The sequence below is a fragment of the Microtus oregoni genome, unplaced genomic scaffold (assembly GCF_018167655.1).
Source record: "Microtus oregoni isolate MIOR12 unplaced genomic scaffold, Mior012 000001F_ref0000356, whole genome shotgun sequence".
NCBI classification, from domain to species: Eukaryota; Metazoa; Chordata; class Mammalia; order Rodentia; family Cricetidae; genus Microtus; species Microtus oregoni.
This window is the reverse complement of record NW_024543060.1, coordinates 785317-812281: the sequence shown is the minus strand read 5'-3', so window position 1 is coordinate 812281 and position 26965 is coordinate 785317. Positions and strand designations below refer to the sequence as shown.

The window sequence follows — 26965 nt, the reverse complement described above, 5'->3', positions numbered from 1 at the left end:
TTAATGCTAAAACTAATGTGGGGTAGTGTGGGGTGTCTTCAGGGAAGCCAAAGAGAGGAGGCTATTGAGTTATTAGCCTAAGTAGTGACGTGTATACACACATTTGATTGTATGGGCTCCCCAAACCTCAACAGGCAGGCAACAGGGGAATTAAAAGAAGGGAAAGAAAAGAAGAATGGAAGAAAAAAATGAAACAAAATTTCATAAAAGCCAAAAAGCAGAAGAGAGACTCACAGGTTTGAGATGAACATTGAAACCATGGCATGTGGAAACAGTTCACAGGACAGAGTCAACACTGTGTTGGTCTGTGCAGCTTGGCAGGTTTCCTCTCCAGCACTCACCAGTCTGAGGGAGGCAGCATCAACCCCTCTAATGTGCCCAGACTTAAGAAGTTTCTACTCTGGTTTAGAGGCAGGGCACAGGACACAGAGTGGGTCACACACATCATTTGTGCTTCAGAGCATGTCTCCAGAGTCCACACTTTCACGTGACACAGGACTTAGGCTCTAAAATCAGGAGGTCTCAGGACACGCCACAGGAAGGACCAAAGTGCGATCAAAACCAGAGGCAGTGGAGAGTGTAGGGGGAGAATGACCTCAGCCCGACCTCTCACCTCACTCCAGCAGCAGCTGCCCCAGTTCTGAGCAGAATGTTATTATTTCTTCTCTGGTGGCCTTGCCCGATGAGCACAGGGGAGACACATAAGAAACTGGAGATTGAGAGGAAGTTCATGAACTGAGCAAAGGCTGCAGGGACCTCTCTGACTTAGCTCTCATGTGTGACAGAAAGCACATGTGCCCCACACCAGGACTGAGATGCTGACCAGCAGAAGGTCAGCACTGTCCTCAGATGACAAGCCCTGGCCACATCCACAGAGTTCACACCATGTTTTCTTTCCGCTTTTCCACTTTCATTTTTTCATACAGAGAGATATGTAAATATCAAAATGACAGCAAGGTTCTCTATAGCAATGACACTGAGCTCCAGAGGATGGTATAGAAGGCCTGAAAAATTCTAGGGACAGTGTAAGCAGTAAGCCTATATTGTAATCGATTCTGAGTCAACGCTCGTCAATAATTGAGTGACTAAGTCCATAAAGGGAAGGGACAGCTCCACCGTACAAGGGAATTTCAGTTCATAAGTGTAAATGTATGGAGAGGAACAGAAAAATCACCCTAGAATATTCTAGCAATCACGGCTGCAGGTTAGCTTCATCATTGGATGCTTAAATTATGTGGTGAGAATTTGAGACTAGCCTGGGCTACATTAGGCCTATGTGAAAAATAAACAAACAAGTAAAATCAAATGTTTAAGCGGAGCCCACATGACATGACCACTCAGACACAGTTTATAGCCAGTTGGAAATCATTATTCCAACTGTCTGGAACTATACCCAGGTATTCAGGACCCAAGTATAATGTCAAGTGTTCAGGGTAAAAGATTTTAAAAGGCAAGACCATACCCTGGTATCTCGCCCTGTAGCTGCAATAGTTTAACAGATACTAAGATAAACAGTTACTTGAAGGGGCAGTCTGGACAAGCAAGCAGGTTAACAGAAGCTAAGTTAGCTGGGGCATCTTGACCTCAGGTTCCTAGAATAGAGGTGGGTAGTTTTCCATGGGTTTCTCCATCAAGGAGATAAAATTTTGGAACCTAAGTGGTCTCAGCAAGAACACAAGATGGGGAAACCTGTGCACTATTTTGCCCTGTAACAAAATTATAGTGGGAAAATGCAGAAATCACTTAACCATGTGGACAGGTCAGCATCACTAGCATCAACTTAAAAAAAAGCAGGAAAAAAAGAATGAAAGATAAAAGAAGAAGAAACAGCTCTCATCTCAAAGGAATAAAAGACATGGTTTATTTTGGAGCTAAATATGAATGACCAGGGGGCAAAACCATAGATTTCAATCTCCCAAAATACTATGCTCCAGGAAGGTAGCAATTTCATGAACCTTTTATGATAAAAGAACACAGTCATAAATCAGGACAGTTTTCAAGCATATTGATGGGTACATCAAGTTGGTGGGTTATAGCCAGCTACGGAAACTGCTAAAGGCCTTGGATTGTGTCTGACAACACTCTAAGCCCTTCCGTTGGTGGGATACAAAGGTTTTGCTAGTATGTGCTAAAGGTATCTGTCAGGTATTAGGTCTGGCTATGTCTGTTAGTCATGGGATACTAAATCTGATACAGCGCCATGTAAGGAATGGCTATTTAGTCAGTTACAGGTGCCCCTAGTTACAGCTAGGTTGTGGACCAACAACATGCCAGGCTCTCCCCATCACTGAAGTTTTCGTCAGTCACTTGGCTTTGCAGACACAGCTTCTATACAGGAATTCTCATTCTCTCCAGTAACAAGTCCGACAAGCTTCATGCTCCCTGACTTGATGCTCAGAGAAAGGCATGCTCCTTGGAGCGTCCCTGCCCCAAGCCTAAAACTCACTGTAACCATGAGGAAAGCTTCAGAGAAATCCAAACTTCACAACATTCTAAGGGATGTCAAGGTTGTGAGAAACAGAAAGACTGAAGACTTAGCCCAGAGTAGAGGACTCAACAGTTACATGCAACATAGAATCCTGGAAGAACAGGATGACATCTGTGGAGACCCTGGTGGAACGTAGCTGGTGGAGTAGGAAACCACGGGGCATGAAGTTAATTTCCTACTGCAAGACATACTGTGTCTGTGTGAGACGCCAGCGTGAAGGAGAGCTGGGTAAAGCCATAGGGCAGAACTCTACACAACTCGATACTTCTCTGTGAGTATAAAACTACTTTAAGATAAGAACACACACAAAACAGTGAGCTTATGTAGAATTACTTTTGCCCTACAATTTTATACCCAATCAAACTATGCATCCACTGTGACGACAGAGCAATGACAGTTCTCAGACATGGGAGTCACATGTGATGACAGAATGGTGGTTCTCAGACATGGAGGTCACATGTGATGACAGGACAATGGCAGTTCTCAGACATGGGAGTCACATGTGAGGACAAAACAATGGCTGTTCTCAGACATGGAAGTCACATGCTCCTTCACCTCCTCAAAGAATAAACCAAGCTGAAGACGGAGATTCAAGTAACACTGTGGTCAGCACTAGAGAAATTCAATGTGTTTCCAGAACAATGCTATGGAGAGGCCCCAAGGCAACCAGTATGGATGGGAACCTAGGAACTAATGTTTCCTCAGAGGCTTCTAACTTACCAAACACCTACTCATTTAATTATACCAGTAAATTTTCAGTTTGATTTTTAATATTTATTTTAAAATGTGTGTTTGCTCACATGTATGGATGTCTACCACATGGCACATGACCACAGAGATTAGAAGAGGGCACCGGGACCCCTGGAACTGAAGTTATATATGGTTGTGAGCGGCCGTGTGTGCTGGGAACCGAACCTGGATCCTGAGCATCATGATTAGCCAGGGCTCTTAACCATTGAGCCATCTCTAACCTTACTTTGATTTTTGAGACAGGGTCTCATTCTATAGACCACCCTGTCTCAGTATCCAAAGAGCTGGGATTATAACTGTGATTATAAAGCCACCAACTTAGATGTTTTCTTTTTTTCCAATCCTGGGAATGAACCTTATACATGCCTCCTTGCTGAACACAAGTGTTCAGTACTGAGAGTTTGGAGCTGTATTATAGAGACGCACGTAGAAAACAGGGAGGGAGGGAGGGAGGGAGAAATGGAGGGCAAGGGGGAGAGGGAGAAGGAGAGAGAATTGTAACCTGTAACCTGCAGGGAGAGAATTTCACTAAAAAGAATTACAGCCCCAGTACCCTAAATAGCTTGTTGTAAACAACATTTGCACAGTCTAAGAACATAAACACTAAGTATTCATTTAACCAAATGCCCCTTTGGAGAGAAGGGAAGGAAGGAAGTTTGTGGTAGAGAAGGAAGGAAGTTAACTCTTGTCTTTCCAGGAGGGAAAGCAGGGAGCGAGGAGTCACCGTCCTGAGGGTCTCGGCTGGAAGGTGAGCATGGCTTCAGCATGTCGTTCTGGAATGACAGTGAGGATGGCTGTGACGGGAGCACCTGAGGGATTCATTTCCCTGCAGCCATAGCAAACGAGTGGGAACTGAATGGCAGCCACTGTGGAGGGGACACAGGCCGAGCACATGGACCAGACTGGGCTGGCTCAGGAGGAGATGGGCTCAAGTTCCATGCCAGCAGGGGTCAGTCCAACTCCATGCCAGCTGGAGCAGAGTGCAGCCCCAAGTCAAAGCAGCTGACACCATCCTGAGGTGGCAGTGGCCTGGTTCCGTGAAACCTGTGACATAGCAGTGCTGACAGACATGAAGTGACTTGGGAAGCAGGTTTCAGGTTCCCAGAAGCTCGGGAGATGCTGGGTTGACGGACATAAACCAGATTTCTCCAGTGCAGGACATATCAGAGTGTCCCATATGAGGGTGGTCATGGTCACTGTAAGATAGTTAGGGGAGATGATGCGGTGTTGATCGTGACCATGAGACTCCATGGGAACAGAACCCTGAACCAGAGAACTGACAGCACTTTCTAGATGAGGGATGCAGCACAAGGGGCTGGCGTTGGCAGGAGAAGGATCTGGGTTTTGATTTGCTTTGCTTGGTTGCTAAGCAAGCGCTTGGCCAACCATTGAGCTGCAGCCCCGGACCTGGCTCTTGTATTTTGATGCCTTCACCACCAATCACAATGCTCTATCCAGCTGGTTGGGGGTGACTGCCTGTCTTGTACTCGCTCTCCTCAGGGGCTCACACTTCAGTTTCCAGGTTCTAGGGCCTCTAGTGGGGTTCCTGGACTGGGCACTTCTCCATTCAGCTGAGGAAGTCCCACTCGCCTGAATCAAGGACAGAGTCCTTAAGATGCTAACATGGAAGGCTGGCAAGGTTGCTCAGTGGGTAAAGTCTGTCCCAGAAGAATAAGGTCCTAAGCATGGATCCCCAGCACACATAGAGGAAAGCAGCCATGCTTAACTGAAGCTGCACGTGTTCTTAACAGACGAGCATCTCAGCAGCTCGACACAGGGACTTTCCCTTTCTTATCTTCTGCTCTCTAACGTGCCCTTCTCTGAGGTGCTACCCTTCCACCCATAGTTCTAGCAACTTCTGTCCTTGCCCTGCAAACCCAGCATGCTTTCATTCCATGGTAGTGAAATGCATTGTCTACTGATCTTATCCCATGGTAAAAATCTTCTCACCCCTATATTTTACCCCAATATCAGCTTCCTAGCTGGGCATAAGAACCTAAGGTCCTTACCCATTGGCCATGTCGGAGTTATCCCTCAGTTAGAAATGGAGAAGCCACCAGGTACTTTGTGGAGAACTCAAAGTAAGCAAGGTAGTCACTGAGACCCTTCAGGGTGGGGGCCTTCACCCCTTGATCATGGGCCACCTCTATCTCCCTGTTATCTGAACAGGAAGAGGAAAGTCTTCCAGCATAAGGTCCCGTGTTTTGGAAGCACTACCTACACCATGTGGCATTTTGCCAACAGGTGGCAGTCTGCCAGGATAAGCTGACTGTCACCCAGAATTCCCTTGAGAGCTGCCTTCTCCTTCACCTCATCGCTGGCCTCATCCACTTCTTCTGAGAGGGAGGGTGTCGAGTCAGTGTCGGAAACCTTCAAGGTCCGCAGGAGCCTCTCCAGATTATCTTCGAGTGTTGGGTTTCAATTCTTGAAGTAGGCACTAAATTTGACAAATAACTCTCACCTGCCTGTGTTGCACACTGCGCTTCTGAGCCAACTGTGAGTACCTGGTAGGGCACCAGGAACTCCTCAGTCTTGCTGGTGTCTGTACTTCAGGGCTGCACAACAGGAATGGGAGCCTCCTGCCTGGGCATGACTCTTGGTGCCCACAGAAGTGATGGTGAAGGTGGCTCCCTTGGGCCAGAGCACCATAAAATCTCTAGGAGATGGGTGGCCCTCTTGGTCCCATCATTGCCAGCTTTCATGATCAGTGTGGCCTGTGGATCTTCAGATACGGTTATTTTGGGGGCCCCCAGCTGGGGGCACTCAGAGGAACCAGGACCAGGGAAGAAGGCTCTCCCAGATAGGGATTCTCTCCTCCAAACTTAGGGCTGTCCCTGGTCCTCCACTGGCTGGATCAGGGAGCCACAGACCCCTCCCCTTACAGCTGTTCTGAGTTTCCCCCTCAGAGGGAGACAGTTATGATGGAGTTCAGGGCCTATTCTGTAGGCTGAGTGAAGGCCAAATGACCGCATGAGCTGCAATGGGAAAGCCCAGCGCAGTGAGGGGTTTGCTGTGCCCATCCTCCCAGGAGCACATGCCAAGCACTGAACCAACCATTCTGGAGAAGGCTTAGAACCAGTGAACCAGGCCTCTTGCAGGGTCTCACTGGCAGACAGTTCCAAACTGGTCCCACTGAGCACTCAGCCAGGCCCTAGCCCTGTGGCTGTGGTGCCTCAGATCGACCTCCCACACCCATGTCATCAGTCAGGCCTCTCAGCTTTCATTTTCTCGTTCTTTGATAGCTAGAATAAGATCGTCGTTCTTGGGGTTCATGGGATTACTGAGGTGAGGGCTGGGCAGTACCGTGAACAGAAGCTCTGAAGAGGAACAGGTCAGTCTTTCTTTGGGTGCCTGCCAGGTTGGCATCCCAAAGCCGCCACTTTCCCTCCCCCATTTACTAACTGCCTAAGACATGGAAACGGCCAATGACTGGATGAGCGTGTGGCTTTCACAGTGGACAACCTGTACCCAGAACCCAAGAGCCTGTGAGGTGCTGGGGAAAGGCCCAGTCTCTGGAGATTTTTGAACTCAGGTCTTGGAGGAACCAGTGTCCTTGGATCTCACTGCCCTTCTACCCTCACCCTGGCCTTTCCCTAAAGACTCCAAAGGCTAAAAATACCCTGCCACCTGCTGCCCAGGGAGACAGTCAATCACCCGCCTTCTAACCCCAGAATCCCAGCCAGATCAGGCTCACAGTGGCCTAGGGCACAACCCCCGGGGGGGGGGGTGTCAAATTCACTTCTTCCCACCAGGTTTTCCCTACTGCCTAGGAAGAGGCTAGGGGCGGGAGGGCAATGCCCACAGCCAGCAGGACCAGCTTGAACTTTCTGGAGCCCAGGTGCCAGCTGGGTGTGGGGCAATCTGGGAGAGGACCACTGGGGAAGAAGGCTCCAAAGAAAGTAGTGGATGAGGCCACAAGAGGCAACTGTTGTACTGTATTAGAATAAAGTCAGCACAACCACAAGTTACCACCGTACTGTCTTGTTAACCTGCGGCCAGCAGATGTCACTATTAACAAGGAACACAAGGATCTGTGGTGAGATCCCTGGGCAGGAAGTGGATTAATGGAGACAGCTCTGGCTTGCCCTGGGCACTCAGGGGCACATGGGAGAAAACTGCTAAGTTCTTCCAGTTCTAATGAAATTCCACTCAACAAAAACACAACCAAGAGATGTCAAAGGTCAATTCACTTGCAGTCTTAACACAGGGCCACAGACAAGAAATGAGGAGCAAAGGAAGAAATTTTTTTTTCTTTTTTTTTTTATTGAGAAAAAGAAGAAAAAAAAAAAACAAGTTTCCACCTCCTCCCAGCCTCCCATTTCCCTCCCCCTCCTCCCACCCTTCTCCCCCTCCTCCTATCCTTCTCCCCCTCCTCCCACTCCTCTCCCCCTCCCTCTCCAGTCTAAAGAGCAGTCAGGGTTCCCTGCCCTGTGGTAAGTCCTAGGTCCTCCCCCCTCTGTCCATATCTAGGAAGGTGAACATCCAAACTGGCTAGGCTCCCACAAAGCCAGCACATTGTGTAGGATCAAAACCCCGTGCCATCGTCCTTGGCTTCTCATCAGCCCTCATTGTTCGCCATGTTCAGAGAGTCCAGTTTTAACCCATGCTTTTTCAGTCACAGTCCAGCTGGCCTTGGTGAGCTCCCAGTAGATCAGCTCCACTAAGTAAGAAGTTGAACCAAAGGAAAAACATATAGTTATCCTCTTGGCTATGGGAAGTAGACAAAATTGCCGGGGAGAAAATTGGGATCTTGGGGGTGGGGTGGGATGGGGGTAAGGGGAGATGGGGAAAGAAAAGGGAGAAGGGGAGGATGGGGGGAACTTGGGGAAAAAATGAAGATTGGGAAAAAGGAAGGTAGGATAGGGGAGCACGGAAGGAAGAAATTTTAATGGACTTCTCAGCAAAAGGCTTCATCAACAAAGACACTTGTGGGGGCTTGACACAGAATGTGCAGATTATATTTGAAAATGTGAGGATCCCTGAGAATGTTCTAGAAAAGCAAAATATTATAACTAACTGCTGTCAGGCCAGCTGTTATGGCGCTCGCCTTTGATCCCAGCACACCAGAAGCAGAGACAACCAGATCCCTTAGTTTGAGTATAGCCTGGTCTACAGATAGAGTTACAGGACAATAAGTACACAGAGAAACCCTTGTCTCAAACAACAACAAAAGTACAAGGAACTGCTGTCACTCAACTGCATGGTCCAATCAGTAAAATATTAAAGACAGAACAGTATATAAGCAACAAGCCAAGAGATAAAATTAAAGGCTATTCATGTATAATGAGAGGACCCACGTGGTCAGAAATTACTCAGAGTGGTGGTTTGAAGGAGAATGGCCTGCTGGGCTTGCAAATTTGAATGCCTGGTCCCCGATGCTAGAACTGTTTGGGAAGAACTAGGAGGTATGACCTTGTTGGAGATGTGTCACTGGGAGCTGGCTTTAAGGTTTCAGAAGTCAAGGCCATTCCCAAAGTGTTGTCTTCTCTCTGTCTTGTGTTGATGTGGGAGTGTCATATATCAATCTGTTGATTTCATTGGTTAAGCAATAAAGAAACTGATTAGCCCTCATAGGTTAAAACATAGGTGGGAGGAGAAAACAGAACAGAATGCTGGAAGGAAGAGGAAGTGAGCTCAGACTCAACAGCTCTGCTTTCTGGAACAGAGATGCCATGCTCCCCTCTCCTGGGAGGACGCGGGGATAGCTCTGCTCTCTGAGGCACATGTGATGAAGCTCCGACCCAGGATGGATGTAGGCTAGTATCCCCCTGGTAAGCCACCTCGTGGGCTACACAGATAATTAGAAATGGGCTAGTCCAGGTGTGAGAATTAGCCTAGAAGAGGCTAGATAGAAATGGGCCAAGCAGTGTTTAAAAGAATACAGTGTCCATGTAATTATTTCGGGGCATAAGCTAGCCAGCCAGCCGGGGTGCTGGGGACGCAGTCCCGCCACCCATATTACTGCATTGTGTGGATTATACAAGCTCTTAGCTACTGCTCCAGCACCTATCAGAATAGCTAAAATAAAAAACACCAATGATAGCCTTTGCTGGAGAGGTTGTGGAGAAAGGGGTACACTCATCCATTGCTGGTGGGAATGCAAACTTGTGCAACCACTTTGGAAAGCAGTGTGGCGGTTTCTCAGGAAATTCGGTATCAACCTACCCCTGGACACAGCAATACCACTCTTGGGAGTATACCCAAGAGAGGCTCTATCATACAACAAAAGTATATGCTCAACTATGTTCATAGCAGCATTGTTTGTAATAGCCAGAACCTGGAAACAACCTCGATGCCCTTCAATGGAAGAATGGATGAAGAAAGTGTGGAATATATACATATTAGAGTATTACTCAGCAGTAAAAAACAAGGACTTCTTGAATTTTGCATACAAATGGATGGAAATAGAAAACACTATCCTGAGTGAGGTAAGCCAGACCCAAAAAGAGGAACATGGGATGTACTCACTTATATTTGGTTTCTAGCCATAAATAAAGGACATTGAGCTTATAATTCACATTCCTAGAGAAGCTAAATAAGAAGGTGAATCCAAAGACAAACATACAGGCATCCTCCAGAATATTAACCTTCATCAGGTGATGAAAGGAGACAGAGACAGAGACCCACATTGGAGCACCGGACAGAAATCTCAAGGTCCAAATCAGGAGCAGAAGGAGAGGGAGCACGAGCAAGAAACTCAGGACCATGAGGGGTGCACCCACACACTGAGACAATGGGGATGTTCTATCGGGAACTCACCAAGGCCAGCTGGCCTTGGTCTGAAAAAGCATGGGATAAAACCGGACTAGCTGAACATAGTGGACAATGAGGACTACTGAGAACTCAAGAACAACGGCAATGGGTTTTTGATCCTACTGCACGTACTGGCTTTGGGGGAGCCTAGGCAGTTTGGATGCTCACCTTACTAGACCTGGATAGAGGTGGGCAGCCCTTGGGCTTCCCTCAGGTCAGGGAACCCTGATTGCTCTTCGAGCTGATGAGGGAGGGGGACTTGATCAGGGGAGGAGGAGGGAAATGGGAGGCGGTGGCGGGGAGGAGGCAGAAATCCTTAATAAATAAATAAATTAAAAAAAAGAATACAGTTTCCATGTAATTATTTCGGGGCATATGCTAGCCATGCGGGTGCCGATGTGGCTGGGCGCCGGGCAGAACGCAGCCCCCCGCAGCTCCTTACTACATACTATGTCTCCAACTGGTCTCAGCTTGGCTCAAAAGATCCTTCTGCCCCAGCCTCTCGAATAGCTGAATCCACAGATTCACATTTCCAATACCCAGACTGTTTTGCTTACTTTTTGTTTCTTTTTACTCTTCCAATTTTCCATTCTCAGCATTGCACATCTATCAGTTTTAGTTCTGGGGTTTTTTATTGTACAACTGGAACTCAGGGTGTCGGCCCTCTGCCACCACAGCCAAGCCCTTGTAATAAAACAAGTCTTAAAGGAAGTTCATCCAGGAAGCATAATATACTGGGTTGCCTCGTCTATTAACTTCTTAGGTTTAACTAATGGGTGTTATTGCTTCCTGCAGTGAAGCAAAGGTGAGAAATGTATTACATATGCCATCTGAGGGATGTCTAGATGTGCTTCATGAAGAAGATGCAGTCTCCAATTAAAGAGTGAGTGGAGGAGGGTGGTGCCCTTGTCCACCTATGCCGGACATGCACTGCCTCGTACTTTAGGGCATGGGAAGTCAGGGAAGTATAGCAGCTAAGCTGCTTATCTGAGACTTTGCACAATTAATCTCTTTATAGATGATTTTATGTTAACATAATTTCTTTATTGATTCTTTGGGAATTTCATGCACCATAATTCCACTCACCTTCCAGTTCCCCTGTTGCCCTCCCCTTACTCCTGCAGTACCCCCAAAAGAAAAAATTTAAAAAAATAAAATAAAATAAACAAAAAAATAGGCACAAAAAATCCCAAGAAATTAAAACAAAACAACAGAAAAAAAACTCTTGGCTTCTCTTCCTTCCCCTTCTCTCCAATACCTCCTCATTTGTCCTGGTGGCATCGGGAGCAGTATGCCACATGATACACCTTTTGTCCAATCAGCTTTAGAAGCAAATGTTCATAGCAACGAGTGGTTGGTCTGGATCAAGGGCTCTGGTTTCTGGTACACCGTCTTCACTGGATCCTCACCAGAACTCCTCTGAGCTACCCAAGGACTGCCCAATCATGCAGAGACATTGAGTTTTGTTTACACCTACACATCATAGTCCATTACTGAAGGAAGTCAGGGCAGGAGCTCAAACAAGGCAGGAGCCTGGAGGCAGGCGCTGAAGCAGAGGCCATGGAGGAGTGCTGCTTCCTGGCTTGCTCATCATGGCTTGCTCAGCCTGCTTTCTTACAGAACCCAGAACCACCAGCCCAGGGGTGGCACCACACAGAGTGGGCTGGGCTCTTCCACATGAATCACTAATTAAGAAAACGTCCTACAGGCCTGCCTATTGCCCCATCTTATTTTCTCAATTGGGGTTCTCCCTTCTCAGATGGCTTTAGCTTGTGCCAAGTTAGCATAAAGTTAGGCAGCATGCTAAGCAAGCCCTTACCAACTGAGCTACATCTCCAGCCCAGGATTTATGTTTTAATAAAAAAAAAACAAGCAATGGGTTTTATTTTGACATCTTGAAACATACTTTGCCCTTATTTGTCTTCTTCCCCACGGTTCCTCTTTTCTCCTTCAGCCTTCATGTCCCACGTGTTCTAATTACCCCCTCCCTTTCCCACAACCACAAAACTGCTTCTTCCACTCCCATGGTTCCTAGGTTCTTTATCCTCCACACAACAGATATGATGAGAAGTCAAGCACAGGGCAATTGATTCCTAAGCAAAACATAAAATGTCCATGTTTTATTTATTCATTGTATGTGTCTGGATGATTAAAGCATGCATGCATGTCTATGCAACTTGTGTGCCCGGCATCTGAAGAAGGCACTGGGCATTCCTGGGAATGGAGTTACAGACAGTTGTGAGACAGTGTGTGGATGCTGGAAATCAAACCCAAATTTATAGGTAAACATTAGCCCGAGGCGAACACACCCCCTAAGGGGTGGGACTTATCCCTACATCTCCCCTTTTTGTCTAAATAAGACAGAACTAAACCAAATACAACTATATACAATAATAACAAATAATAAATATAACAAACAATATTGAGAACAAAAGTTTTGCTAAACATTCTACCTCAAGGAGTCTAAATATGTAGAGAGTAACTACAATTATATAATCTTCAACTCCGTCAAAGATCTGAGAAGGGAATAAATATTACTTAACAAATGAGATAGATCCAAAATGTGCAACAATTGACAGAGACAACTGACTACCTGGGCAATCACCCAAAGTTTCGTTTGCAATGTTGAGTCAACCAACTTTGGCAGCAATCTGTACAGATGGTCCTCATTCCCATAAGAAAACAGGCTGAGAAAGCCATAGGGAACAGGCCAATAAGAAGTAATGCTCCTTGGCCTCGCTCTCTCTCTCTCTCTCTCTCTCTCTCTCTCTCTCTCTCTCTGTGTGTGTGTGTGTGTGTGTGTGTGTGTGTGTGTGTGTTTGTATGTGTATTTGTGAAAGACAAGAAAGATATGTAGAGGTCAGAGACACCATCTGGGAGTTGGTTTAAATCTCCTATCATGGATTCCAGAAATGGAATTCAGGTTATCAGACTTGTATGGAATATGGTCCTAGGTGCAGAGCCATTTCAATGGCCCTTTCCCCATGTTTTCTTTCCATTAAAAAATAAAAACAAGTGTTTTTTTTTTATATTTCTCTCCCTCCCTAAATAAGCAAATGCTTGTAAAATGCTAGCTAGTAAGGAAAACGTAGGGCTGTGCATGAGCTTGGGGGTAGTGTGAGCTTGCCTCATACATGGGTCCAGAAGAAATCATTATATATTCCCTGCTCTTTGATTTATTCTCATGTGTTGTATATAACCATATATAGGCCTATAGGGAATTTTCTTCAGAATTTAAGATTTCTTATAACTTAACAGTAGAATGACAGCCCAGTGAAACAGAGGGCAATAAATGGAAATGAAGAGAAATTTTGTTAGTATTCAGGCACACCCTCACACAGCACCTCACACCATCTGCCTGGCTGTATAGCAAATGGTATCCTGTCCCTTTAAGAGACCCTCCGTTCACTCTCAGTCTCTCTAGTGCTCTCCCTCCCTTCCTCCCTCCCTCCCTTCCCTCTCTCTCTTCTTCTCTTTTTACCCCACTGAGGAAAGCAGGTCTCAGCCTCTTTTCCTTCTCCCTCCTCCCTCTCTCTCTGTTTCTCTTTCTCTCTGTCTTTTCCTCCCATCCCTTCCACACCACTACACCGCCCCTTTTAATAAAACTTTGCACCCATTCTTCATCTACATGGCATATTTGTCTGTCCCTTACCAGCCGCGGGTTGAACCTCACCCACATGCCATGGGACCTGGAAAGATTTCCAAATGTCCCACTGGCACACTGGAAGATGTTCAACACCATCAGCCGTCAAGTGTTGCAAATCAAATTTCAATGAGATGATACTTGATATCATTAAGATTGTGAAAATACAAAAGATAAGTCAGTCCTGGTTTCACAGCTCTGCAATCCCAGAACTTGGTAGAGGAGTGTGTGTGTGTGTGTGTGTGTGTGTGTGTGTGTGTGTGGTGTCTATCATATATGAGTTTGAAGCTGGACAGCAAAATATGGTCTAAGAATTGAAAAGTATATGTTGCATGCTGAGGATATAAGTCACAGGGAAGGCACTTGTCTAGCATGCACAGGTGCTGGGACATATGTGAGAGTGTAAACATACCAGAGAACAGGAAGCTGCTACATTACTGCTGGTGCAACTACCAGCAACTGAGCGTTTATATATAGAAAAAAAGGAGATACCCCAATTACCTACTGCTTGATGAGTAGGTAAACAAAGGGTGGTGTGTTAATACAGTGGTCTAGTTTCTAGTCATGGAAAGGGGTAGAGAAAGGATACATCCTATAACATGAATAAATATCACAAATATTAAGTTCATTTGAAAGTAGCCAAAGGACTGAAGAATGGGACACTTCTTTATTAGATGATTTGATTTCTCTTTAATACCCAGAATGAGACACTTGAAACAGAAAGTTAGATTGGTAACTAATAGGTGGTGGGGGTCTGGAGAAATGAAGAGTAACTGCTAATGAATAAAGTGATTTTTCTCAAATGACAAATTATTTTAAAAGCAAATAGAATAATGGTTGCGTTATTGTAAGAACATAGTAAAAAAATACCTACTGGGTTATATACTTTAAAAGAGTAAACTTACTACATAAATGTATTACTTCTCAATATCTACAGATCACATTTCATGTCTATGTTTTGTCTGCATATATGTATGTTCACTGTGTGCATGTCTGGTGCCTGCAAAGAGACAAGAGGGTGTTGGATCCCCTAGATATAAATATCTGTGAGCTTCCTTCCATTTGGGTGTGGTTGTAGGTTGAAGATTTTGTGCTGAGAGGTAATGAGGACTACTTTTCTCCTCCAGGGGCATGTAGAGTACCTTCCAGTACAGTGAACTGTGGTTAGTAGGTGAATAATGTAGTTAGACACCAGCTCAACGTCTCCATATTCAGTGATAGAAGTGTTCCCTTCAGAAACAAGACCTTAACATCAGCTTGTGTGAGCAACCAAGAGCCTTGGCAATAGCCTGTGCTATTTGGTGGTTTCCATGGGTCCCTTTGGTGAATGACTCAACAGGCTGTAACCTGTTCCTGGCACTGGAGGTTTAATTTGGTGGCACAAGATATCTAGTTGAAGTCTTCTCTCCCCTGTTGTTTTTTTGTCTCCCTGTGGGTTCCTTTCACATATGTAAAGGAAGATTCTAGGATAGTCAGTGTCCATATAGTTTTTCAAAGGACCTTTAGTATTGGTTGTCCCTCTCCATTTTCCTTTCTTTACCTTTCTGCCCCATCCCCCTTTCATTAAACCATCCAATTCTAGTTTTCCTTAATAGCTAAATAACACTATAGACTTTTTTCTTTCCTTTCCTCTCCTTCCTCCTGGTCCCTTACTAGGTTCCATACCTCTGTGGGTATTCAGATTGAAGTTCCCATATCAGAATCATAAAATCCTTAAAAGAGAAAACATACAATATTTGTCTACATGTACTGAGCACTGTATGCTTTTGACGCTGAAGTCTGACATGGGCACACACAGAACACAACCTCGGTGCACAGCTGCTGAGTACCATTGTGAGCTCATAGCGCATCACTATGCCCCTAGAACTGTGTTGCTAAGGGTGAATCAGAATTCAGCTCACACTGAACTAAGGATCTGCCCAAGCAGGACGCTTATTTGGTTCAGTGGGGAATTTTAACCAGATTTTGAACGTTTACTACTGGGTTTGGGAGGGTGGGGGTGGTTAAAGGGGAAGGAAGGGAGGGGCAGTAGGCCCGGGAGGGCCAGGAGGGCCAGGAGGGCCGGGAGGGCAAGGAGGGCTGGGAGGGGGGGCGGGGTTGTCGGGAGGGCCAGGAGGGCCTGTAGAGCCTTAACATGCAGGACGATATGGAGTATGATGCCCTAACCATTCGGGCCCCTCAGCGGTCTCCCTGGTATACCCACCTGTGGCCCGCATGCCTGGGTCGTGGGTGCTTGGGTAGAAGACAGCAGCGATTTCCTTTGTACCTAATTGGGTACGATCCCGTGGGCCGATTACAAAGGGCGGCCAGTGTGGGTGATGTCAAATTAGTCGAGAGATTGATCAATGCCAGGGAACACCGTGTTAACGAGTGCGACAGAAGGAGCAGGTAATGGGGCCTGAGGAGGGGCGAGGGGCAGGAGGGGCAGAAACTGTTGGGGACAGTCAGGGTCTACTAGGGAGAAACATACCTTCCAGATCTGCAGCCTGTGGGAGGGCAGATGTCATGCTTAAGGCTCTTCTTTCATGGAGACCTCTGGGTTTGTACCTGCTTTAAGCTCCTAGGCACCTGAAACCTGCACACCTTGGAAGGGCAGCTCCGAGGCTTTCTTTAAGAGAAGCAAAACAAAGAACTTCAGTTAGTTTACAAATCCCTTTACATTGTCTCTTTTAGAGCACTTTACTGAGGGCTTTAAAGGAATTTAGCTAAGGAAACCACATACATCTTTTTATGTGTACACTTATAATGTTTTAGGTTTGAGTGTTTTGGCTGCATGTATTTTCAGTGTACCACACAAGCATAGGAAGAGGGTGTTGGATCTCCTGGAACTGGGGTCATGGACAGTTGTGATCTGCTGTGTGGGTACTAGGAATCAAACCCAGGTCCTCTGCAGGAAAAACTAGAGCTTGTAAATGCCAAGCCATCTCTCCAGCCCTTTAATGTATATGTTTTAATGCTATGTTATATGCAACACAGAAAATTGTATCATAAGATAAATTTTCACATAAAAAGCCAACTCATAGCCAAAAAAACCCCAAAGAATTAACAAGAAATCTTATGTCTGTTTTATGCTTGCTGAGGGATTTCATAAGGAAATTTTCAACTTGAACTATAACTCTGTCCCCCGGCCCCTTATATACATGTTGTGTGTGTTTTGGTAAATACTAGAAGGCTAACGGTTGACATTCTCTTTGAAAATTTCTTTTCATCTCATTAAAAAAAATCATATGTGTGTATGCACCTGTGCCTCACACATGCCAAGCAAGTGTCTGAAGGTCAGAAGAGAACTATCGACAGCTGTGTTCTGCCACGTTGTGGATTCTGGGGATTGAACATAGGCCATTGGCTCTGCCAGTAGGTGCCCTCACCTAATGAACCACCCTGTGGTTTCTCCACCTCAGCTTTTTAGACAGATTCTCTCACCCAAATCCCTGCTGTGTTTGACTGATTGTCTTGGAGTATACTGATTGACCTAGACTTGCTGGCAAAATAGATTTGGGGATCCTCCTTTATCCACATCTCCAGCACCAGTTTCTCAAGGTGCTGGGGATTCTGAAGTTGGGGTCTCAGGCTTGCAGGGTGAGTGATTTTCCACCTGAGTTGTAACAATCACTGCAGCCCTCTTTCCTAGTCCTTGATTCCTGTTTTTCACTAGATTATAGGCAGGAAACAATGACCCTCAACAGTAGATTCTCCATAGCTCACATGCTTCTTGATCATGTCTGTAGTTGTGAGGTTATTTAGTCTATAGTTATTCAGTCTTCCAAATTAGAGCTTCATACAAATAATAGAACAGTAAATTATTGTTTCAAAGTATTTTTGCTTAATATGTGTATTCTTTAGAAACACTGAATTTTCCAGCTGTATTTATCCATTCTGCCAATCCACTTATTCCCTGCACATAACTTAGATATCTACTGTACAGCATACAAATCTACTAGCTCTCAAGACCCTCTCATTCATAAGATATTACATTTCTCTGTTCAGTCAGCTTTCCTGACGTTCTATAAATTTAAATATTGAAAACAATGAATGATGCTCAATTGAATCCCTAGTAATTTTTGTCTTTAAACTTTTTGAAAACCAAAGCAAGGGAGCTATGATACCATGGGTTATCTCCTTCTGGATAGATTTGCTCAGTTTTGGTGCTAATTCATGGAGGTATAAGGCAAAGCCATTTGCTACCACCTGGTGTCTATATTAACATGGACATTTTGTCTATTGACTGAGGACTATGCTGTGTCCCTGTTGGCAGCAAATATAGAAACATTAATTCTGGGCAAAGAGAAATGAAAAAAAGTTTAAGTATTGATGACTGAAATTTTAGATTTTTGTTTGTTGTTATTGCTATTCTAAATAGTTTACATTTCATAGTCTTAAGAGCAGAAATTTACATAGATACATGTGACCTTTAGAAGTGTCATGGGCCTGTGGATTGTGTCATATTTCATTGGATGTCAGGCACAATGGACTGCATGGTGACCTTTTATTTTGTATGGTAGCAAAGTAAAAAACATTGCCAATTATAGTCATAAAATATCATGAATTATAAGTGGCAGACATCAGCGATTCTAAAGTGTGAAATAAAGAGTAAGGTGGGTGCAGTGGAACTGCCTGCATTCCTACCTACTGGGAGGATTACCAAATCAAGGCCAGCTTAGGGAATATAGTTTTAAAATATTGTAAAGATACTTGAGTAAAATCTTTCACATCTGCAGTAGGTATAATTCTGCTGTTTCTCTTCATTGAAATATTGTGTTTGTTACCATTAGAAACAAATTGTAATTGTATCCAGCAACACTGAGCTGTCAGGTGCTGGAAGCATTTGTACATGCTCTTGAAGATGTGAGTTGAAGCGTCACAGCAGCACTGTGTAAGAGAGCTGCAGTGTTGAATCCCCATTCTACAGATGGAGAGATTGATTTGTGGAGCTCATAGGAGGTCTATGTTCTAACTAGTAACACTCGGTGATTAGAGTAGGATTCAAATCCAATCTGAGTTCAATCTACTGGGCATTCTCGTGTTATCCAGAGAGGCTGCTCTGAGGAAGGGTGAAGCTTGTGATAGAGCACTCGCCTTGAATGGGACAGCCATGCGCTATATACCTAGCACAGAAAATGAACACCTGAGTAGAGAAATAAGTAAATAAGAAAATTTTAGTTTCTTCTTTTACATCAGAAGGAAATGCACATTGGTGTCTACTTGAGTGTGCCTTTACATAATAATCTGTAATTTCCTAAAATGTCCTCTCAATTTGTAGGAGTTCACTGCACTACGCCTCTGCCCATAATCATCCTAATGTAGTAACACTGCTATTATCCAACGACTGTACCAATATTAATATGAAGGATGATGAAGGCTGCACTCCCCTAATAAAGGTAACTATCGCGAAACACTTTTGGTACAAAATGGATTAGAAATTATCCTTGTTTGGTTTTTGTTGCTGTGATGAAACACTGGCCAAAACCATCTCAGGAAAGGAAAGGTTTATTGGCTTACAGTTCCACATCACAGTCAGTCATGAAGGGAAACCAGGTCAGGAGTTCAATCAGGACCTGAGGCAGGAAATGAAGCAGAGGTCATGGGGGAATGATGCTTTCCCGTGGCTTTTTCCAAGGCTTGCTCAGATATCTTATACTACTCAGAATAACCTTCCCAGTCATGCCACCACCCCTAGGAAGCTGTGCCCTCCCAGATCAACCTCAATCAAGAAAATGCTATACACGCTTCTCAGAGTCCAGTCTGGTGGAGCCAATTCTTCAAGTGAGATTCTTTTTTTCCAGGTGTCTTCAACCTGTGTCAAGTTATCAAAACAAGCAAATGAACAAGCAACCTCCCCCACTACAAAAATGGCCAAACGGTGCTAGTGAAATGCTTTAATATCTAGGTGTGGTGGCACACCTCTGAAACTCTACCACTTGGAAAACTTTGGTGGGGAGGTCATGAATTTAGGAAAGTCTGGTTACTTGAGAGGGATAATATGCATAACCTAAACAATTGGTCTGATCCAAGGGTAACTAGTCAATGGAATTGTTGGAATGCTTATTAAAGTTCTTGATTTCAGTGTCTCTTTCTTTATCCAATACCCACAGGCCGCCCAGCGGGACAATGTAGAATGCATCTCTATTCTCCTCAGGCACGGGGCTGATCCCCACATTGTAGATGCCAATGGCGATGCTGCCCTCCACCACGCCATTTGCAGAGGGAACATACCAGTTGTCAGCAAACTGCTGGAGTATAATGTAGATATTAAAGCCAAAACAGAGGTAAGAATCATTCAACTTCATTCACAATGTACTTCTAGCAATGACTCTCAGATCTCTTTCCACATTCTGAAGCTCAAGCAGTCTCACTCAATCTGTTCAGAGTAAAGCATTTTTTCCAAATCTGTTTTTCATAGTTTTGTAGGTAACTTAAAGGAACTCAGCACAGCACATTTTTTTTCAGATTTGGGCTTTCCTTTAAAATTCAACAAGTAAAGGACTTGGGCCCACACATACTTCACATACACACAAACAATAGAAAAAAATAATTTTAAGATAAATGTCTATAGAAAAAAACAGAAATCTGTTGCAATTAAGAAGTTACTGATGTGACTTGTCTCTCAGAGATGAGGCTAGAGTGGGAAGGTCACAGGCACACAGGTAAATGTGGAAATTTGATCATTGAAGAAAACATGCTGAGAAGACATTTTCGCTTAACTTTTTCAGATGTTACATGTACATAACAAAGGGGCCAAAATGGGACTCTATCTTAGACAAGGAGCAACTCCATTGTAATTAATGACCTAAGCCTGAATCCAGGACGTTCCCCAGTCAAGTTTAGCCAATTGGCTAAACAGTTCCAAACCTGGCCTTATAAGGCTGGAAGACCAGAGTTGCAGGATCTGGCTGCTACTGACTATATGTGTCAGAAAAATCCCACAATGGATGAAACTGTTACTAATTCTGTCCAATCAACATGCCCCCTATGTAACTGCTCCCTGACTGCCCAATTATTGAAAAAATATTTAAAAGACTAAAAAGATAGAATTCCCCACGCCCACTTTAAAAGGGCCTGTATGTCTTTGTGTGTGGTCCTCATTATCACTTTATATGGGTGATGGACTGTTGCATGCTGGCTATTTCTGAAGAATAAGCACTCTTTGTGTTTACATACCATTTGAGTCTGAGGTCTTCCTCCAGCATCTTTTGGACCACTACAACAGGAAACGATGTTTGGTTTGGGAGAAAATTTTTAGGTTAGGGAAAATAGTTTTGAAAAACAGGTTGAGAAACTCCTCCAGAGATGCCACTTGGGTTCACTCATTCAACAGAGGCATACCAAATCCATGTTTTAGGATTGGGGCAATTGAGCTCTCTATGGAGCTAAGAAACTTGGAACCAGCAAGCGTTTGTGGGAAGTTCTGGAAATAGTGGTGTTCACGGGCATTGTTGGACAGGGAAAGATGTTTCAAAGGAAAGGGAAGCCCTGTGTATGTGAATCTGCAGCAAGGGCTGAAGGAAAATCTATCCTTTTGTGACTCATTTTGTTTTCAAAATCTGTGATACATTTTTCATTTGAAAAGCATGTCAATTTATAAAATGAAATTTTTCCTTTACAGTATGGTTTGACACCCTATAAACTCGCTTTGTTTGAAAATCAACTTAAAATGGCGGAGTTTTTAATTGAAAACGGTGCAGATGCACCTTCGGAGCTTACACCAAATAGGTACCATTTCTTTTTTACAATCTTAGTGCTGTTCTTGAGGGTCTCATTGCTTAAGTAATGAACACTAAAATGGTAGAGGGAAGATGGCTTCAACTCATAAGCATATATTGAGAAAGACTAGCTCACAGGGAGTGTGAGCTGGAAAAGAGACTGTTCCAACATAAAAAAAAAGGAACAGTGTGTACCAGGGCTCAGCTTCCCATTCAAAAACAAGTGATCATCTCTAATCTGATTTGATTGGCAATTTTCTACTTGTTAAGGCAACTTCACATTAATGTTGTTTACTTTGAAAAGTGTCAAGTTTATTATCAACACTGAAATGTATAATTTTATTATTTTTAGCCTGTTCCTTATATATTTTCTTCTTATATATGTTCAATTTCAATATTTTTTTTCAAATCATGTTGTCTCTTTGATCACTCACTTTGCTTTAAGTGAATTTGAGTAAGCAAATAGTTTAGGGTATCCATCAATTAGATGATATTACCAGATGTTATTATTTTCCCCTGTCCTGTCTGAACTATCTTGACACTGTGTTAGTCAGATGTGAATCTGTACACCCAAACTCCTGAAACAGCTAATCTGGATAGGGACACTTGTCCAAAATGAGTACAAAGAACTAAGACTCCATTGAGAAAATGCCTCCATAAGATCTGGTTGTAAGGCGTTTTCTTAATTAGTGATTGATGGATAAGGGCCCAACACATCATGGGAGGTGCTGTTCCAGGGCTCATGGCCCTGAGTTCTATAAGAAAGCAGAATGAGCAAGCCAGTAAGCAGCTCTCTTCCATGGCCTCTGTAAGCTCCTGCCTCCAGCTTCCTTCCCTGTTTGAGTTCCTGCCCTATCTTCCTTTAATGATGGACTATGATGCAGACATATAAGCCAAATGAATCCTTTGGTCCCCAAGTTCATTTTGGTCATGGTGTTTCATCACAGAAATATCAGCTCTAAAATGGACACTTGGTATTTAAGATGATTTCAGCATTAAAAATTAAATGATTACCTTTTTTTGTTCATACATGCAAGTTTAAAGTCAGATGAATTAAAAAGTAAAGCCTGTGTGTTGTGTATTTTATATTGAAAATACGCTTTGGACATACCATATATTCTAAACATGGTTTAGCATCCCTCATCTTCATGTACTTGTTTTTGTGTCAGAGGACATGCATGCACTGATATTCCCAACCAAGACACAGTACAACACTGTGTGATGGCTTTGTCTTCCATCTTATTTGAGGCATTTTTTCTACTTTTATTTGGCACTTGGCCACTTACTCCAGGTAAGCAGGTTGGGAAGCCTCTTTGGTATCTTACTACCTCCACTTCCTTTGTACTATAAAAGTGCTGGGATTATAGATACATTACACAGTGTCTGACTTTTTGTTGAATTCTTGGCTACTGTGACAATATGTATACCCACTGAGCCATCTATCTGGCTCTAAAACACTCAATTTTTAAAAGAAGACTTTGTGTCTAAATTAAAGAGGTGGCTATAAGTGTATTGTTATTAATTATGGAACTAAGGCTTCTGAGTGCAGAGCACTTTCAATTAAACCTCTAATCCAGTTAGAGGGCCTGTGTTTCCCTCTAAGAAGAACCATTTGAGGTCATTTATTCTTCCTTCAATACAAGATAGACAGAAATTTGTAAAGCTGGTACTTTTGAAGCAAATGAAGTATGCTTGTTACTTTGACATGGAATAGCACAGTTTTAGGAATTCACGACTAGGAACATGTCTCAGGAATAAAGTACTTATCACACAAACCCAAGATTTCAGAGTTCAGCTCCTCAGAACACAGAAAGGGCCTCATGTGCTGTGTGCATCTTAATCTCAGGGAACCTTGAGGGACATGGGAGATGGAGAGAGGAGACTGTCTGGAAAGTTATACTTTAGATAGTCTTGCTTTGTACAGCTGTTAACAACAAGAAACTCTGCCTCAAAACTAAGTTAGGAGGCAAGGACTGCCAGTCAAGGATGTCCTCTGACCTAAAAAACATGCACTAGGATCAACAGACAAAAATGCATACACAGATGTGAACAGGAATGCATATCAAATATGAAGATGAAAAAGTAAGTTTAGGTTGTTGATCTAGTAAGACTGGGGATCATTATCTGCTAAAAAGACATTGGAAATAGTGGTCAAGGTTGAAGGTTTTCTTAGTCTTCTGCAGATCACTTCAGCAGCGGTGCTATTTTGGACTAGCTTCACACCACAGGTGAAAAGTCCCCATGACAAGTTCCAAGACTGTGATGACAGCCAAAGCAGAAACTAGGAAAATAAAGCTGCTGGTCCAGAATATCCTGGAAATAGGCCCTGAAGTACAGCAGTCTTAGCTGTGACCTGGGAAGAATATAGCTGACAAAAGAGTGTTGCTTTTCTTGAGTTTGGAAGCTGCCCGTGAGTTACAAGGACTCAGGAGTACACAAAAAGGCTTATGAACAAAGAAACAGCCAGGCGGTGGTTTCAGCATTCACACATGAAAGAACTGTTAAAACAATTTGAAGGTGCCACAACTGTCATGGCTTCTAAGAATGCAGGCAGAAGGATGCTTAGAAGCAAAAAAAAAATACTTTTTCATATACTGACCATTAAGAGCATAGTACTCAACAAAATACCTCCAAAGAGTTCTGACAGATAGGACTGTGGGGCCTTAGGGACAAGCAGGCAGATGAGTGGAACAGGAACACTGACACCACGAGCATATAAATACAAGGTTACTGGAGCATTCAAGCAAATCTATGGAAAAAGCACTGCTATCATTCGTGTGTGTGTGTGCAAGAGAGAGAGAGAGGGGGAAGAGAGAGAGAGAGAGAGAGAGAGAGAGAGAGAATAGAATGTGTGTTTTTATCAAGAGCTAAATTTCCTCTGTTTCTTCTCTATGTGGGAAGGTGGGAAGGACAGCAGTCATTAATCATCACCAACTGTTGAAGAATTAGTTTAGAGTTATTAGGCTGGGCCTTGTTGCCCATGCCTTTAATCCCAGAACTTGGAAAACAGGAGGCACACAGATCGCTTTGATTTCAAGACCAACATGATGCATATAGTGGGTTTAAAGTAATCTGGACTGCATAATGAGACCTGTTTCAAAAAATTATTTGTAGCCGGGCGATGGTGGCGCACTCCTTTAATCCCAGCACTCGGGAGGCAGAGGTAGGCGGATCTCTGTGAGTTCGAGACCAGCCTGGTCTACAGAGCTAGTTCCAGGACAGGCTCCAAAGCCACAGAGAAACCCTGTCTCGAAAAACCAAAAAAAAAAAAAAAATTATTTGTAAATATCTAATGAGAGATATATTAGGAACTCAAAAATAAAGAATTTAGAAAACATGCTAAGTATTTTTATATGACTAGTTAAATGCTGATCACTTTTAAACATATGTCACAGTGGAGGAGCAGCTGCAGTAGAATCAGAACAATCAATGAAAACCTGTGCCAACTCCAACGAAGGTAAGAATGACTCCAACTGCTCCTACCTTCCCTAAAGAAAATAAGGAAGAGTAAAGATTTTAGATCCCCAAAAAGGAGTTAAGGAAATCCAGTATAAATGCAGTTCTGTGGTTTTCAAATATTCTGAAAAGTCAGAATTAAGAATTTATTTCAAAGAACTTTCAACTGTGAAAATATATTGTCAAAACATTGCTTATTTTACATTAATGCTGATATCTGTACTGCCTTTGAATAAAGGAGAAATCAACTTTACACACGTGTCCTCCATAGTCACATTGCAGCAAATAGGATTATTAGAAATACATATTCTACTTGAGTTTTATGACAAAAGTCTTGTATTTTGTACTGCATAACAGTACACAGGTAGGTGTCACTAGAATGTAATTATGTCACAAACCAACCACAGTAATCAATAACTTTCATTAAATAATATCCTACCTTATGACATAATTAAAATCTTCTGACCTCTTTAATGTCTGTGCAGTTTCTCAATTTGGACAGTTTTGCCCTACTGTATAATTGTTTTCTTTAGAAATCTCCCATTTAGGGGTGAAAGCTTCATTCTGTAATGAATGTATTGAGTTTATGAAGACTTATCAATCCTGACATGTTTTCCTTTTCTTTTTCTTTCTTCCTTCCTTTCTTCCTTCCTTCCTTTCTTCTCTTCTTTCCTTCTTTTTTGTTTTGTTTTGGTTTTCTGAAGAGCTAGACATTGAGCACAAGGCTTTGGGAGCATTCTAGGCAAGCACCCTACCCATTATCCCTACCTTCAGTACTTTTCTCTTTAGTTTTTCTTATAGAACATGGTAAGGGTGAATATCATTTCCATGCTGCAAAGCATGATTCAGGAATAAATATTGGAAAAAAGCAGAGTGTAGAAAATGACATCATTCTGTATTTCAAAGAATTGTCTGCTTCTCCATTGAGTCTGGAGAGACTTTGTGGCAGTGGCAGGAACACCACGTAGTATTTACTTTCAGTAACTGACATCACAGTGTCTTTTATACATCAGTTGTCAGTGACAACCACACTAGGTAGTGAATCCAAAACCCTCTTCTCCCTTCATCTGGTGATGGATGGAGATAGAGACAGAGACCCACACTGGAGCACTGGACTGAGCTCCCAAGGTCCCAATGAGGAGCAGAAGGAGGGAGAAAATGAGCAAAGAAGTTGGGACCACGAGGGGTGCACCCACCCACTGAGACAGTGGAGCTGATCTATTGGGAGCTCACCAAGGCCAGCTGGACTGTGACTGAAAAAGCATGGGATAAAACTGGACTCTCTGAGCATGGCAAACAATGAGGGCTGATGAGAAGCCAAGGACAATGGCACAGGGTTTTGAACCTATGTAATGTGCTGGCTTTGTGGGAGCCTAGCCAGTTTGGATGTTCACCTTCCTAGAAATGGACGGAGGGGGAGGACCTAGGACTTACCACAGGGCAGGGAACCCTGACTGCTCTTTGGACTGGAGAGGGAGGGGGAGAGGAGTGGGGTGAGGGGGAGAAGGGTGGGAGGAGGGGGAGAAGGGTGGGAGGAGGGGGAGAAGGGTGGGAGGATGGGGAGAGAAATGGGAGGCTAGGAGGAGGAGGAAACTTGTTTTTTTTCTCCTTTTCTCCATAAAAAAAGTTTAAAAAAACAAAACCCTCTTCTCTCAAGAGGTAAGATGAAGAGAGTCAATATTATTGTGATGGAGACAGCTTTGTGTCACTGTATTATGAAGTTTGCTGTTCATGGCATTTATGGTGGTGAGAACTGACTGAGGCCTCCTGCATAATAAGCATAGGCTTTCCTACTGAGCCGCAATCCCAGTCCACTAGTTGGTGGTTCAAATGACCTTCCTGAGTCATGAGGAATGCTATGAAAGCACATTAAGTTTCTCTGACTTTAATCAAGACAAAAAAATAAATCAAAGTTTCATTTCATTTTTGTTTTCTTATGTTTATTTTGGTTTTGTGAGACAGGGTTTTCCTGTGTGTTGACTTTGAGCCTAACCTGAAATTCATTCTGTAGACAAGGCTAAGCTTGAAATTACAGAGATCTGCATGTCTCTGGTACCAAGTGCTGGGATTAAAGGAGTGTACCATCACTGCCCAACTCAAATGTTTATTTCTAAAAGCAAGCTGCAAGTGTCTAGGGAAGGATTCAGTGAGTTTATTGTTTACATATGTAAGCAT

At 43.6% G+C, this 26965-nt stretch overlaps 2 protein-coding genes across 2 annotated transcripts in view; one reads left to right on the top strand and one right to left on the bottom strand.

Moving 5' to 3' along the window:
* LOC121459294 (importin subunit alpha-4-like) overlaps positions 1–16225 on the bottom strand; it is an 84493-nt gene extending 68268 nt beyond the window's left edge. Inside the window, exon 1 of the mRNA XM_041668854.1 lies at positions 16105–16225. The gene's annotated coding sequence lies outside the window, so the exon portion shown is untranslated. The remainder of the gene's footprint in view (positions 1–16104) is intronic.
* On the top strand, positions 15769–25758 carry LOC121458218 (ankyrin repeat domain-containing protein 7-like). The gene is made up of 6 exons (XM_041667330.1): positions 15769–16022; positions 18895–19012; positions 19727–19900; positions 21238–21344; positions 24730–24791; positions 25592–25758. Exons 1-6 carry the CDS (start codon positions 15769–15771, stop codon positions 25756–25758), a joined length of 882 nt encoding a protein of 293 aa, XP_041523264.1.
* The last annotated feature ends 1207 nt before the right edge of the window (positions 25759–26965 follow it).